This window comes from Somniosus microcephalus, chromosome 2 (genome assembly GCF_052327205.1).
Source record: "Somniosus microcephalus isolate GS21.2 chromosome 2, FLI_Smic_1.0, whole genome shotgun sequence".
NCBI classification, from domain to species: domain Eukaryota; kingdom Metazoa; phylum Chordata; class Chondrichthyes; order Squaliformes; family Somniosidae; genus Somniosus; species Somniosus microcephalus.
The window spans coordinates 142787453-142800912 of record NC_140988.1 but is presented as its reverse complement, the minus strand read 5'-3'; the positions used below and the strand labels follow the sequence as shown (position 1 = coordinate 142800912).

Genomic DNA, 13460 nt, shown 5'->3' with positions numbered 1-13460 from the left:
CCTCAACCTTTAGTTGAAGGTGAACATCTGAGAAATACACCTGTCCGGAATAGCCCCAAAGGGGCTAGGACAAGTAAAAATCCTTTCACACCATCACCTCGAAGTTCCCCTCCAAGTCACACACCATCCTGACTTGGACATATATCGCTGTTTCTTCATCGTCGCTGGGTCAAAATCCTGGAACTCCCTATTTAACAGCACAATGGAAGTACTTCCATCACATGAACTGCAGCGGTTCAAGAAGATGGCTCACCACCACCTCCTCAATGTCAACTAGGGATGGGCAATAAATACTGATCTTGCCAGCGACGCCCACAACCCGTGAATGAATAAAAAATATACTTTTATTCCCACATCAAGCTGCCTCTCTAAAGGGCAGTGTGGCATTATTAATATATAAAGCTCACTCTTCTCTCCAATTTGAAGGAAATGACAAGAAAGCAGAAAAATAAATGTCCGGACAAGTTAGAGAAGTTTACCTTTTCTCCCTTCTGGAATGTAAGGCGTGAGTCATCTGAATTCTTTCTTTCTTCAAAGTCTTCCATCACCTCTGCAGTCAGCTGTCGAGTATAGCACCTCACAGAGGACTCGTAGCTGAGATCACCAGTTCGGATAATAGGAACATGTAATTCATCTTCCTTCTCCTTCACTCTGTAGACATCTTTACCAAACTGCATGCTAGGGACTGAAACATCCAGAAAGGTTTAAAATCCTCTTTTAATGATTAGAACAATAAAGTTATTCTGTCTAATTTGAGTTTTATCAAGCATAACCCTATCTATTTTTTTTACTACACATTTTATACACTGCAACTGAAATCTTAATTCGGTGCATAGAATGGCAGCTGTGATTTTTTATGTTAATGTAGCCCTATGTTCTAATGATGGGTCCACACCTGAAATATTAACTTGTACTTTCTCTCCACAGATGCTGACTGACCTGCTGAGTGTTTTCAGCATTCACAGCATCTACAGTATTTTTTTGCTTTCTGTTATTACACTCGTCACCTCATTATGGTGTACCAACTGATAACAGCACATACACCAAGGGCAGGATTTTCATTCAGAAGTCGGGAAGGAGGCGGGACTACAACTTTTGGGGTTGTAGTCCCGCCTCCACCGAGATGCGGCCAATCCACGCGATTTTAGCTTGATTGACCTTGTTGAGCCCGCCCAGCGGGCTCAGCAGGCCAATTAAGGGCCACCCGGCAACAGGTGACGTCACAGACTGAAATTTCATCTGTCAAGACGTGTTGACAGATGAAATATCAGTGTTTCACAGCTGTTTGAAGCTGTCAAACACTGACAGTCTTACTTCTAACCTGAGTCCTTCTACGCAGACTCAGTTAGAAATCTCACCGGCACTGAAAGCTGCAGGCTGTCACTTTTGACAGATTGCAGCCATTCTGCTTTCTGTGCCGGCTGAATGATGGGACTCCCGAAACCTAGAGGAAGGAAGGCTGTAAAGGTAAGTACAGGTAATTTAAACTTCTTTACACACTTTAGACACACCAAGCACACTTACCTTTGCACTCATGCACCCATCACTCACCTGAACACGGACATCTCGACCCCTCCAAGTCCTTCAACCTGACAGCCTGACTCCTCTAACTTGGCATCGTCGGGAATCCCACACGACACCCTTCAAAATAGGGATTAGGCTAAAAACTGCCTGTTAACTACCTGTTAACAGGCAGTTAATTGGTACTAATCCCTTCCCGCCTCGGGTCGGCGGGTCCCAGTGCGGGGCGGCTACCCGCCTCCTTTGAAGCTTACATGGAGGTGGGTTTTGGGTGGGATGGTGTCGGGACCCCCGAATTCGGGAATTTAACCCCCCGCACGCCTCCAATCCCGACTCCACAGCACACTGAAAATCGACCCCCAAGTGTATATGAGTTAGAAGTAGGATGCCACCTATCTTAGCTTGGAATAACAACATTTTCATGCTTCTGCTCAGCATGTGGCTTTCCCAGAAGCTACTCAGCTAAAGCCAATCTCCTCCAATCTGTGGAGGATACAGAGGAAGAATGACTACTGCTTCCCATCCTCCCTGAAGAAATAAGGAGGAATCAAAATGAGAGACAGAGGGAGGGCAAACGAGAGAAAATAAAGAAAATGACTGCACATACAAAGCACTGGTTGGGCAGCTGTTCTTTTTTCCCTATTATGGGTTCATGTAAACATCCAAATGTAAACAGGCTGGTTTCCCAAACCAGTAGGGGTAGGCAGGTTAAGTAGATCCAGTGTCTGTTTCCATAACAAATTAAGAATTTGATCGTAATGAAATACTCAAGGATCAATTTGACAGAAATGCAAAACATGTCACATCACATTCACAGGTGATGTCAGAAATTCCCAATGGCAATGTTCCTTTCACCATTTAGTTAGAAACAGCCCAGTGCGCAGTTAACTTCCTTTACAGCATTTTTGTTTAAGTAATTTGACTACTGCATAATCTGGCAGCAATTTAACATGTAGTTAATCGGGGAGAGTGAGGGCGGGAGAGCAGGAGTCGGGGAGAGTGAGAGCGAGAGCAAGGGTTGGGGAGAACAGGAGTCGGGGAGAGCGGGAGCGGGAGTAATACACAGGTTATCAAGGCTTCACACGATGGCGGCCAGTGACCCCACTCACCCGGGCAAACACGGGCCCTGTGGGCTCTTATTCGGGGCTTCAGGCCTACACTGGGTGTTTGAGGCCCAGGAGCGAGGACAAGGCCAAGGAGTGAGGACGGGGCCCAGCAGCGAGGATGGGGCCCAGGAGTGAGGACGGGGCCCAGGAGCGAGGCCGGGACCCAGGAGCGAGGATGGGACCCAGGAGCGAGGACAGGGCCCAGGAGTGAGGACGGGGCCCAGCAGCGAGGATGGGGCCCAGGAGTGAGGACGGGATCCAGGAGCGAGGCCGGGACCCAGGAGCGAGGACGAGGCCCAGGGGTGAGGTCGGGACCCAGGAGCGAGGCCGGGACCCAGGAGCGAGGACGGGACCCAGGGGTGAGGTCGGGACCCAGGAGCGAGGACGGGACCCAGGAGCGAGGACGGGACCCAGGAGCGAGGTCGGGACCCAGGAGCGAGGACGGGACCCAGGAGCGAGGTCGGGACCCAGGAGCGAGGTCGGGACCCAGGAGCGAGGTCGGGACCCAGGAGCGAGGTCGGGACCCAGGAGCGAGGTCGGGACCCAGGAGCGAGGACAGGGCCCAGGAGCGAGGTCGGGACCCAGGAGCGAGGACGGGGCCCAGGAGCGAGGTCGGGACCCAGGAGCGAGGACGAGGCCCAGGAGCGAGGTCGGGACCCAGGAGCGAGGACGGGACCCAGGAGCGAGGTCGGGACCCAGGAGCGAGGACGGGACCCAGGAGCGAGGACGGGGCCCAGGAGCGAGGAGGGGACCCAGGAGCGAGGACGAGGCCCAGGAGCGAGGTCGGGACCCAGGAGCGAGGACGGGACCCAGGAGCGAGGTCGGGACCCAGGAGCGAGGACGGGACCCAGGAGCGAGGACGGGGCCCAGGAGCGAGGACGGGACCCAGGAGCGAGGACGGGACCCAGGAGCGAGGTCGGGACCCAGGAACGAGGACGCGGCCCAGGAGTGAGGACGAGGCCCAGGAGCGAGGACGAGGCCCAGGAGCGAGGATGAGGCCCAGGAGCGAGGATGGGACCCAGGAGCGAGGACGGGGCCCAGGAGCAAGGTTGAGACCCAGGAGCGAGGACGGGACCCAGGAGCGAGGTTGAGACCCAGGAGCTAGGACGGGACCCAGGGGCAAGGACGGGGCCCAGGAGCGAGGTTGGGACCCAGGAGCGAGGTCGAGGCCCAGGAGCGAGGACGAGGCCCAGGGACAAGGACGGGCCCAGGAGCGAGGACGAGGCCCAGGGACGGGCCCAGGAGCGAGGTCGAGGCCCAGGAGCAGGAACGAGCCCAGCAGCAAGGTCGAGGCCCAGGAGTGGCGCAGCATGGACCAGCAGCAGTGTCAGGAGGACCACACTGCAGCCTATGAAACCCAGGCAGAGAGGACCTGCGGGAAGGAGGGAGGAGGACGGTAGCATTATGTTCGTGTGTGTGTGCTAGGCCGATGTAGCAGAGCCTGGTCTCCAATCGTCTTGGATCCCCTTGCCATTGGACCTAGACCTTGCTCTGTCAAGCCCGTGTAGTAGCTGGTGTGCAACGGCCACCCCACGTTAAAAGAATTCACGCACAGGCATCTTCCACCCTTTGAAATGAAGTTCGGGACCTGGAACATCAGGACCCTCATGGACAACCCCAACAGCGACAGACTGGAACGCCATACTGCTATCGTTGCCCGGGAGTTCACCGTTTCGACATAGACATCGCCGCCCTAAGCGAGACACAGTGGGCAGGGGAAGGCCAGCTCAAGGGGCAAGGCGGTGGTTACACCTTCTTCTGGAAAGGCAAACCTGAAGAAGAACGCCGCCTCCATGGGGTCGGCTTCACCATAAAAAATGAGCTAGTTGAACGTCTCAGAGACTCCCCTTGTGGAATAAACGAGCGCCTCATGATTCTACGGCTCACCCTAGCCCGGAACCAGTGTGCTATGGTCATCTGTGCATACGACCCAACACTGGAAGCCACAGATGAGACCAAAGAGGAATTCTACTCCAGCCTCAAACAATCCCTGTCCCGAGTCCCAACGGGCGACAAGCTGATCCTCCTTGGCGACTTTTACGCCAGAGTTGGAAAGGACACAGACCTCTGGGGAGGTGTGATCGGCAGAGAGGGGGTAGGGAAAGACAACTCCAATGGTACCCTCCTCCTGTCGAAATGCTTAGAACATGGCCTTGTCATAACCAAAATCTTGTTCTGTCAGACGTACAAGGCTTCATGGCAACACCCTCGCTCCAAGCACTGGCATCTGCTGGACTACGTCATCGTCCAAGCGAGGGACCGCAAGGACGTTGGCATCATCCGCGCCATGACAGGAGCTGACGGCTGCTGGACAAACCACCGCCTAATCCGCTCTGTCATCCCCATCAATGTAGCCACAAAACAGCGGCGGCAACAGAAGCAATGCCGCAGGAAAATCAACGCTGGAGCACTCAAAGACCCTGCTAAGAAAGCCCTATTCAGCCTGCGCCTCACAACCAACCTGGCGGCTCCCAGTTATTCAGAGACACAGAGGGCTCGATTTTGTTACGGGGCGGGCTGGGGTCGTGTAATCCGCTTTTCGTGTTAGCCACCCAATTCTAAATCGATGTAGGAGAATGATGCGATTTTAACTTAAGTGGGCAATTGAATTCCAGCGTGTGGGAACCCATGGCCCAATTCGTTTTTTCAGTCTGAAACTCACCTCCGATGACGTCATCATTGCTGCTGCATTTAAGGTCTGCAACAAGCCTTGCTTCTTCTGCAGACTGCCAAGCTTTTGGCCTTTCATGTTAGAGGGACCTGGAGACAGAATGACCAGCAAGAGACCTAGGTCTGCTCCCAGGTTTGATGACGTTGCCCTGCAAGCTTTAGTGGAGGGAGCAAGAGCCAATAAAGAGGTGCTCTTCCCTTCATCAGGGAGGAAGAAGCCTCCGCAGCAGACCAAGGCTGTGTGGATCCAGGTGGCCCAGGAGGTCAACTCTTTGTTGATAACCCGCAGAACCTGGCTTCAGTGCAGGAAGAAGTTTCATGACCTTCTGCGCACTGGAAAAGTGAGTATGACTTTCCCATCACCCTCAATCTGATCCCCATTGCCTCTCCTCACCAGCACTCAACTTTAGCAATCTCGTCCTCCACATCCCACTTGACACTGACATCCATGCACCCTTACTCATTCCCTCTCTCTCTATGGTCACATTCACATAACTATTCGACTATGCAGCCCTCACACTCCCTATCACTGTGATGCTATGTAAACAAGTTACAACACACAGGGAGGGCCCTTGGTCTTGCCACCTCACTCCATCTTTGTCTCCTTCTAAGCATCTATGCTATGGATTCTCTACACTCACTCCTTCATTCTCACTCAAACTCCACTTGTCTCCCTCATTGCAGGAAAAGAGAGCTCACAATAAGAGGGAAAGAACGAGGACAGGAGGAGGGCCACCCTCAGTAGCCCAGCTCACCACTTGGGAGAAGGCGGTCCTGGAGATCATGGGAGTGGAGGACGATGCGCAAGTGGGGGATAGACAGATGGGTGCATCACAGCAAGCTGGTGACAGAATAGTTTTCCATCTCTCTCATTGACATTGTATGAGTCGCTGATAATGATTCTGAAGCTCTAACAGATGGACTTATGATCATCTGCAATATGCATGTAACATTGGCATCACATCTCCGACTCTTTCCTTTACTCCCCCACAGGACCATCGAGAGCCCCCGTCCCCACTAGCCAGGAGAAAGAGCCTGAGCATCCAGACTCCTCAGAGGAAGCTGCAACCTCTGAGGGCGCAGCGTCAGCAGAATTCAGCGCACCCAGCACCAGCGCAGACACTCACACCTCGTTGGGACCTTCGGGACATAGAGTAGTGTTGTCACCTGGTGTATCACAGCTCACAAGTGAGCATCAGCAGGTTGTGGAGACAGGGACAGCAGTGGAAAGTCCTCGTCGGAGGGCACAGGACTCTGCCAGCTCGGCTCAGCTGCATGTCGACCCTCTGCCTCTGGGTCCATCCACAAGATCAGCGGTGCTGGAACTCCAGGAACAGATGCAGGAGTCTCTGGCAGGTTTTGTCTCCAGGGTCACTGCGAGTGTGGAGCGAATGGAGCAGTCCATTGTGAACATGAGCAGAGCCTTTGTGGAGTCATTGGCGCATGAACGCATCACCATGAAAAGGATGGCAACCTCCATGGAGGTGATAAGTTGCCAGAGTGCAGAAAACATGGTGAATGTTCTGAATAGAATGACATCTCTGGAGGAGTGATGGTCATCTATTGAACAGAGAAACCAGACCTTCATGGAAGTCCTGAGTAGGACTGCCAGTGCAGATACGGGTCCTCATGGCCCCCCTGATGTGCAGCAAGGTGCTCTCAAGCCACTTGCAAGTGCTGAGGGGGAAGTTGGTGGCAGATATCAAGGAAGTGGGGGCTCCTCTCCAAGCGCTCACACTTCCATGCCACTGCAGAGCCCTCGGTCAGAGCCCCAAAAGAGTCCACACCCAACTGAGATCGGCGTCTCAACTGCTGCACAGCCGCAGGAGCAGCAGACTGTTGCCGAGCCCTCACAGGTTCATAACCCCAGAGAACGCCCGCCAAAGGTGTCGAGACAGGAGCAGCAAGAAAGTAAGCAAGGGGCCTCCATATCTGCTGAAGCCACAGGGGAAGCACCGCGTAAGAGGAAGATACTGCACAAATAGTCAAAAGGGTAGTCACTTGGGTGAAAATTGAAGTTTAATGTTAAAAAGCCATCAAATGGTTACTGTAAATAAAAAATCTGATGGCAGCTGCTGCAGTTGTGGCGTATGTCATTTCACTAATGGGACTTCCACATTGAGGGCTTAGGATTACTTGGAATATGCCTCAGTTGAGGAAGTGCTCAGTGAAGGTGGCGAGAGGGGTTTCCCAGGAGGTCACACTGGAGATGGGTGTCAGGCTCCAAACTTCCACAGCTGTGGTTATGCCTTCTAAAAGTTCCCGCAGACCTGAGACAACAAAGTCCTGCCAGCTGCAAATGATGGCTGATCAAATATCCCATTTAATGGTGGAGCTGCAGCTAATAGTCAGCAATCCAATTGTGCTCCCACCAGATTTCACCGTCGTGTTTCAGAGCAGGCGTGCTTCACGTCGGAAAAGGGTTAAAATCACCAAGGCCTTTCAAAATGGGATAATAGAGGCAATTTAGTGCTTGTTAAGGGCCTTAAGGGCCTATCCCGCTTCTTGGAGGCGGGACAGAGACGGGAGCAGTAAATACGATTTTTTGAAAATTGCTTGGAGGCGGGATGGAGGCGGGGTTGGGCCCGCCCGCCACTTTTTGCAATTTTAACATCCGACACGCCTACATTCCTGCCTCCACGGCCCTGTAAAATTCGAGCCCAGTGTGTCTACAGCGCCTGGTCTGCACTCAAGGCCTCCATAATCAGCACCTGTGAAGAGACGCTCAGTCACTCGACAAGGAAACACCAAGACTGCTTCGACGAGAACGACCAGGAGATCCAGGAGCTAATAAGCCGCAAGTGCAAGGCATTCCTGATCTGGAAACAGCAACAGAACTCAAGAGCAAGAAAGCAGCTCTACAGACACCTGAAGGCCGAAGTCCAACAAAAAACACGCGACCTAAAGAACAGATGGTGAGTGGAGAAAGCGCAGGAGATCCAGCAGCTAAATGACAACCACGATGTGCGTGGATTCTTTAGCGCAGTCAAGACCACCTACGGTCCAAGCGCCCAAGGCCCTTCCCCACTGCAGGCCAAGAATGGAGAGGTACTCATCAAGGACAGAGAGGCAGTCAGTTCCTGCTGGAAGGAGCACTTCGAAGATCTCCTTAACCGAGACTCTGTCTTCGACACAAGTGTCCTCAACTCCATCCCGCAGCATGCTACCTGCCACCACCTCAGCACAACCCCAGCCCGGCATGTGGTTGAAAAGGCCATCCAACAACTGAAGAACAACAACAAGGCACTAAAACATGGCGGAGCAGCACTATTGGCACGAATACATGAACTCATTTTTCTTCTTATTTGGAAGGAGGAGAGCATGCCAGGGGATCTCAGAGACGCCGTAATCATGACCACCTTCAAGAAAGGTGACAAGTCCGATTGCGATAGTTACAAGAGGCATCTCCCTGCTGACTGCCACAAGGAAAGTCATTGCAAGAATCCTCCTCAATCGCCTTCTCCCAGTGGCTGAAGAGCTCCTCCCAGAGTCGCAATGCGGATTCCGCCTACTAAGGGGCACAATGGACATGATCTTCACCGCGTGTCCACGACAACAGAAATGCAGGGAACAGCACCAACCGCTGTACATGGCCTTCTTTGACCTCACAAAGGCCTTCGACACTGTCAACCGTGAGGGATTATGGAGTGTCCTCTTCAAACTCGTCTGCCTTCAAAAGTTTGTCACCATCCTCCACCTGCTTCACAACGACATGCAAGCCGTGATCCTGACCAACGGATCCACCACAGACCCAATTCACGTAAGGACCGGGGTCAAGCAAGGCTGTGTCATCGCACCAATGCTCTTCTCAATCTTCTTGGCTGCAATGCTCCATCTCACCCTCAGTAAGCTCCCCGCTGGAGTGGAGCTAATCTACAGAACAAATGGGAAACTGTTCAACCTCCATCGCCTCCAGTCCAGATCCAATGTTGTCCCATCCTCTGTCATCGAATTACAGTATACAGACGACGCTTGCATCTGCGCACACTCTGAGGTCGAACTCCAAACCATCGTCAACACCTTCACTGAAGCATACGAGAGCATGTGTCTTACACTAAACATCCATAAGACAAAGGTCCTCTACCAACCTTCCCCCGCCACACAGTACTGCTCCTCGATTATCAAAATCCATGAAGAGCCCTTGGACAACGTGGACCACTTTCCATACCTCAGGAGCCTACTGTCAACAAGGGCAGACGTCGATGACGAAGTCCAACACCGCCTTCAGTGTGCCAGTGCAGCCTTCGGTCGCTTGAGGAAGAGAGTGTTTGAAGACCAGGACCTCAAACCCAGCACCAAGCTCATGGTCTACAGAGCAATAGTGATACCTTTCAAAAGGCGTTCGATAAGGTCCCGCATAAGAGATTAGCGTGTAAAGTTAAGGCACATGGGATTGGGGGCAAGGTATTGACTTGGATAGAGAACTGGTTGGCAGACAGAAAGCAAAGAGTTGGAAAAAACGGATCTTTTTCCGGGTGGCAGGCAGTGACTAACGGGGTACCGCAGGGATCGGTCCTTGGACCCCAACTATTCACAATATATATTAATGATCTAGACGAGGGAACTAGATGTAATATGTCCAAGTTTGCAGACGACACAAAGCTGTGTGGGCGTGTGTGCTGTGAGGAAGATGCCGAGAAAATCCAGTATGATTTGGACAGGCTGGGTGATTGGGCAGAAGCATGGCAGATGCAATATAACGTGGATAAATGCGAGGTTATCCACTTTGGTGTCAAAAACAGGAAGGCAGATTATTATCTGAATAGCAATAGATTGGGAGAAGGGGAAGTGCAACGAGACCTGGGTGTCCTTGTGCACCAGTCGCTAAAGGTAAGTATGCAGGTGCAGCAGGCGGTTAAGAAGGCAAATGGTATGCTGGCCTTCATAGCGAGAGGGTTTGAGTACAGGAACAAGGATGCCTTGCTGCAGTTGTACAGGGCCTTGGTGAGACCACATCTTGAGTATTGTGTGCAGTTTTGGTCGCCTTATCTGAGGAAGGATGTTCTTGCCATGGAGGGAGTGCAGTGAAGATTCACCAGGCTGATACCTGGAATGACGTCTGAGGAGAGATTGGGTCGATTGGGCTTATACTCGCTGGAGTTTAGAAGAATGAGAGGGGATCTCATTGAAACTTATAAAATTCTAAAAGGACTAGACAGACTAGATGCAGGAAGGATGTTCCCGATGGTTGGGGAGTCCAGAACCAGGGGTCACAGTCTAAGGATAAGGGGTAAGCCATTTAGGACTGAGATGAGGGGGAATTTCTTCACCCAGAGAGTGGTGAACCTGTGGAATTCTCTACCACAGAAGGCCGTAGAGGCCAATTCATTAAATATATTCAAGAAGGAGTTAGATATATTTCTTAAGGCTAAAGGGATCAAGGGCTATGGAGTGAAGGCAGGAACAGGGTACTGAATTTGGATGATCAGCCATGATCTCATTGAATGGCGGAGCAGGCTCGAGGGGCCGAATGGCCTACTACTGCTTCTATCTTCTATGTACCCGCCCTCCTGTATGCTACAGAGACATGGACTATGTACAGCAGGCACCTCAAAGCACTGGAGAGGTACCACCAACGCTGCCTCCGCAAGATCCTGCAAATCCATTGGCAGGATAGGCGCACCAACGTCAGTGTTCTCACTCAGCCCACCATCCCCAGCATCGAAGCTTTGACCACGCTCGATCAGCTCTGATGGGTGGGCCACATCGTCCGCATGCCTGATGCGAGACTCCCAAAGCAAGTGCTCTACTCAGAGCTCCACACGGCAAGAGAGCCCCAGGTGGGCAGAGGAAATGCTTCAAGGACACCCTCAAAGCCTCCTTGAAAAAGTGCAACATCCCCACCGACACCTGGGAATCCCTGGCCCAAGACCGCACAAAGTGGAGGAGAAGCATCTGGGAAGGCGCCGAACACCTCGAGTCTCTTCGCCGGGAGCAAGTGGAAGCCAAGCGCAAACAACGGAAGGAGCGCACGTCAACCCAAGCACCCCAGCCACCTGCCCCTTCAACCACTGTCTGCCCCACCTGTGACAGAGACTGTAGGACCCGCATTGGACTCATCAGTTTTAATGTGGAAGCAAGTCATCCTCGGTTCCGAGGGACTGCCTAAGAGAAGGAGACTTAATCATTAAGAAATTTAAAAATCATAACAGGCATCCATTCAAACTCAGTTGACTTTCTTGCAAGCATACAAGGTTTGATTACTAGATTTACAGAGATGTGTTTAAGACATTCTGCTTAAACTGTTACTAAAGCAACCTACCGTCCTGATAGGTGTCATTGATGGCAACGGTAGCGTGGTAGGGTTTAGTTAGCTCTGCTCCTTGTGCTGAGCTCAGGAACACAATGAAAGTTTCATTCCCTTCAATGATTGGATTCTGCACGTCATCCAGAATAGTTAAAGTGCAGGTCTGTAAGGACAAAAAGTGTAAGATATAGGAGTAAACTCAGTCACCAGATGGCTCTATTGATATGAATGTTTTCTGTTGGGATGGGGAGGGGGAGGGGAAAGCTACTGCAGACTAATAGTTGACACTGTTAAAGACAGTACATTTTCTCCACTTCATCCTTGATAATTCTGTCTTTTTCTAGGTCAGCTATGGTGATCTTGGTACGATAAACCTGTATTTCCCAGCTTTTGTATAGTTCTGATCAGTTTTATCAAATCACTGATCTGAAAATGTATAATGAATCTTAAGATATCTCATTTTGTCTCTACTGGAGCTTGAGGTTGAAGGAACCTGCGATATTATGAAGAAATACAATTCCTCAGATGCTGTGAGTTGAAGCTTCAATAACTGTCAAACATATTTTAATCTTTTCTTTGTTAAGTGTTTTGTATTTTCTCCCCTTCTCCTCTTTAGGTGTCACAGTGGCATATTACCAGTCCTTGACCAACAGGACAGGCTTCCAGGCTTCTGTCATCGTCCCTTTTTAGAAGATGCATAATGGAAGCCCACGGTGAGTTACTTTCCAATGTTCTCTTCCTCCCTATAGGAACCTAGCCTTGCTTCACACTTCTCCCTTCTGTACTAAACTTCCTGTGCTCCAACTGTTTTCTGCCCTCTGCAACAAAATGCCTGCACTCCACAGGGGGAATGTTATGAGTACGTGCTGTCAGTGGAGAGCCTCAAACTTTGGCAATATCGGAAATTTGGGCCTGTCCTGCCCATGGATTTCTAACCATTAATCCTCACTGACAGCATGGCCTCGTAAAATTACCCATCAAGTGTTTTTATCCCTCTGTAGGAAAATACTTGCGCTCCATTTGCCCCTCCCCATGAGGCATGGCTGTGATTGTGAACGTATTGTGTGGGGGAATCATTGGTGTAAAACCATTGGCATATTTATTCTCATTTCATATATATTGTCATCATATGTTCAATCAATGCCTTACTTTAAACACAGCTCTGGGCACACTATGATACCATTTTTGATGCTAAGTAGTTTACCTCTTCTGTTTTGCCAGGTGCAAAGTCAATCTTCTTGGAACTGGGGATATAGTCAATGCCTGGAGTTGCAGAAGGAGGGTCTGAAGGGCGGGTAGCACACCACACTGAAGTGGGGGTGGACAAATCACTGCCATGCCTGATGACTGGTATTTCAATGGAGCCTACAAATAAATACATCTCAGTATGACAATATGTACCAAACTGGTGGGAAACAGCAGCTCCTGCGCTACTACTGAAATATTGGGAGAAAAATTGGGTGGCGCCCCTTTTGGGGTTCTAACGTCGCCGGGACACTAATTTTAGCACCCCGAAAAGGTTAGCGCTCCTCCGCCTGAAATTCAGTAGTAGCGTCCCAAGCAGGAGGCGGGGCGCTACTGGAAGCGCTCCACTTCCTTCTTGGGGCGCTAAAACTGAAGATCACGGCGCTATGTGCGACAGTGTCACGCGCGATGACACGTAGTACAGCATCTGATTAAAGGGGAGGGGCCTAGCGCTGTGCGTACTGGGGCCCTGTTAGACCACCGGGGAGCAGGGTGCCGTGAAAACAGCCCAGCACTCAAGAGGAGTGCCAGGCTGAGCGATCGCGGCCGGCACCCAGAGAAAAAAAGGGGAAGTGGGCAGGTGCTGGCAGTCGGCCCCAAAAGATGGCCGCCCGACACCTGCCCCTTTAACAAGCGCTGCCGCTGCTGCAAAAACGCCCCCTGACCCTGTC

The 13460-nt window shown here is 51.6% G+C and overlaps 1 protein-coding gene across 1 annotated transcript in view; it reads right to left on the bottom strand.

Moving 5' to 3' along the window:
• The window catches only part of fras1 (Fraser extracellular matrix complex subunit 1), a 747542-nt gene that overhangs the window by 90285 nt on the left and 643797 nt on the right, over positions 1-13460 (bottom strand). Inside the window, exons 56-58 of the mRNA XM_085963231.1 lie at positions 12749-12909; positions 11560-11707; positions 480-685 (exon numbers count right to left, since the gene is read on the bottom strand). Of these exons, the coding sequence (XP_085819357.1) occupies positions 480-685; positions 11560-11707; positions 12749-12909 (515 nt within the window). The remainder of the gene's footprint in view (positions 1-479; positions 686-11559; positions 11708-12748; positions 12910-13460) is intronic.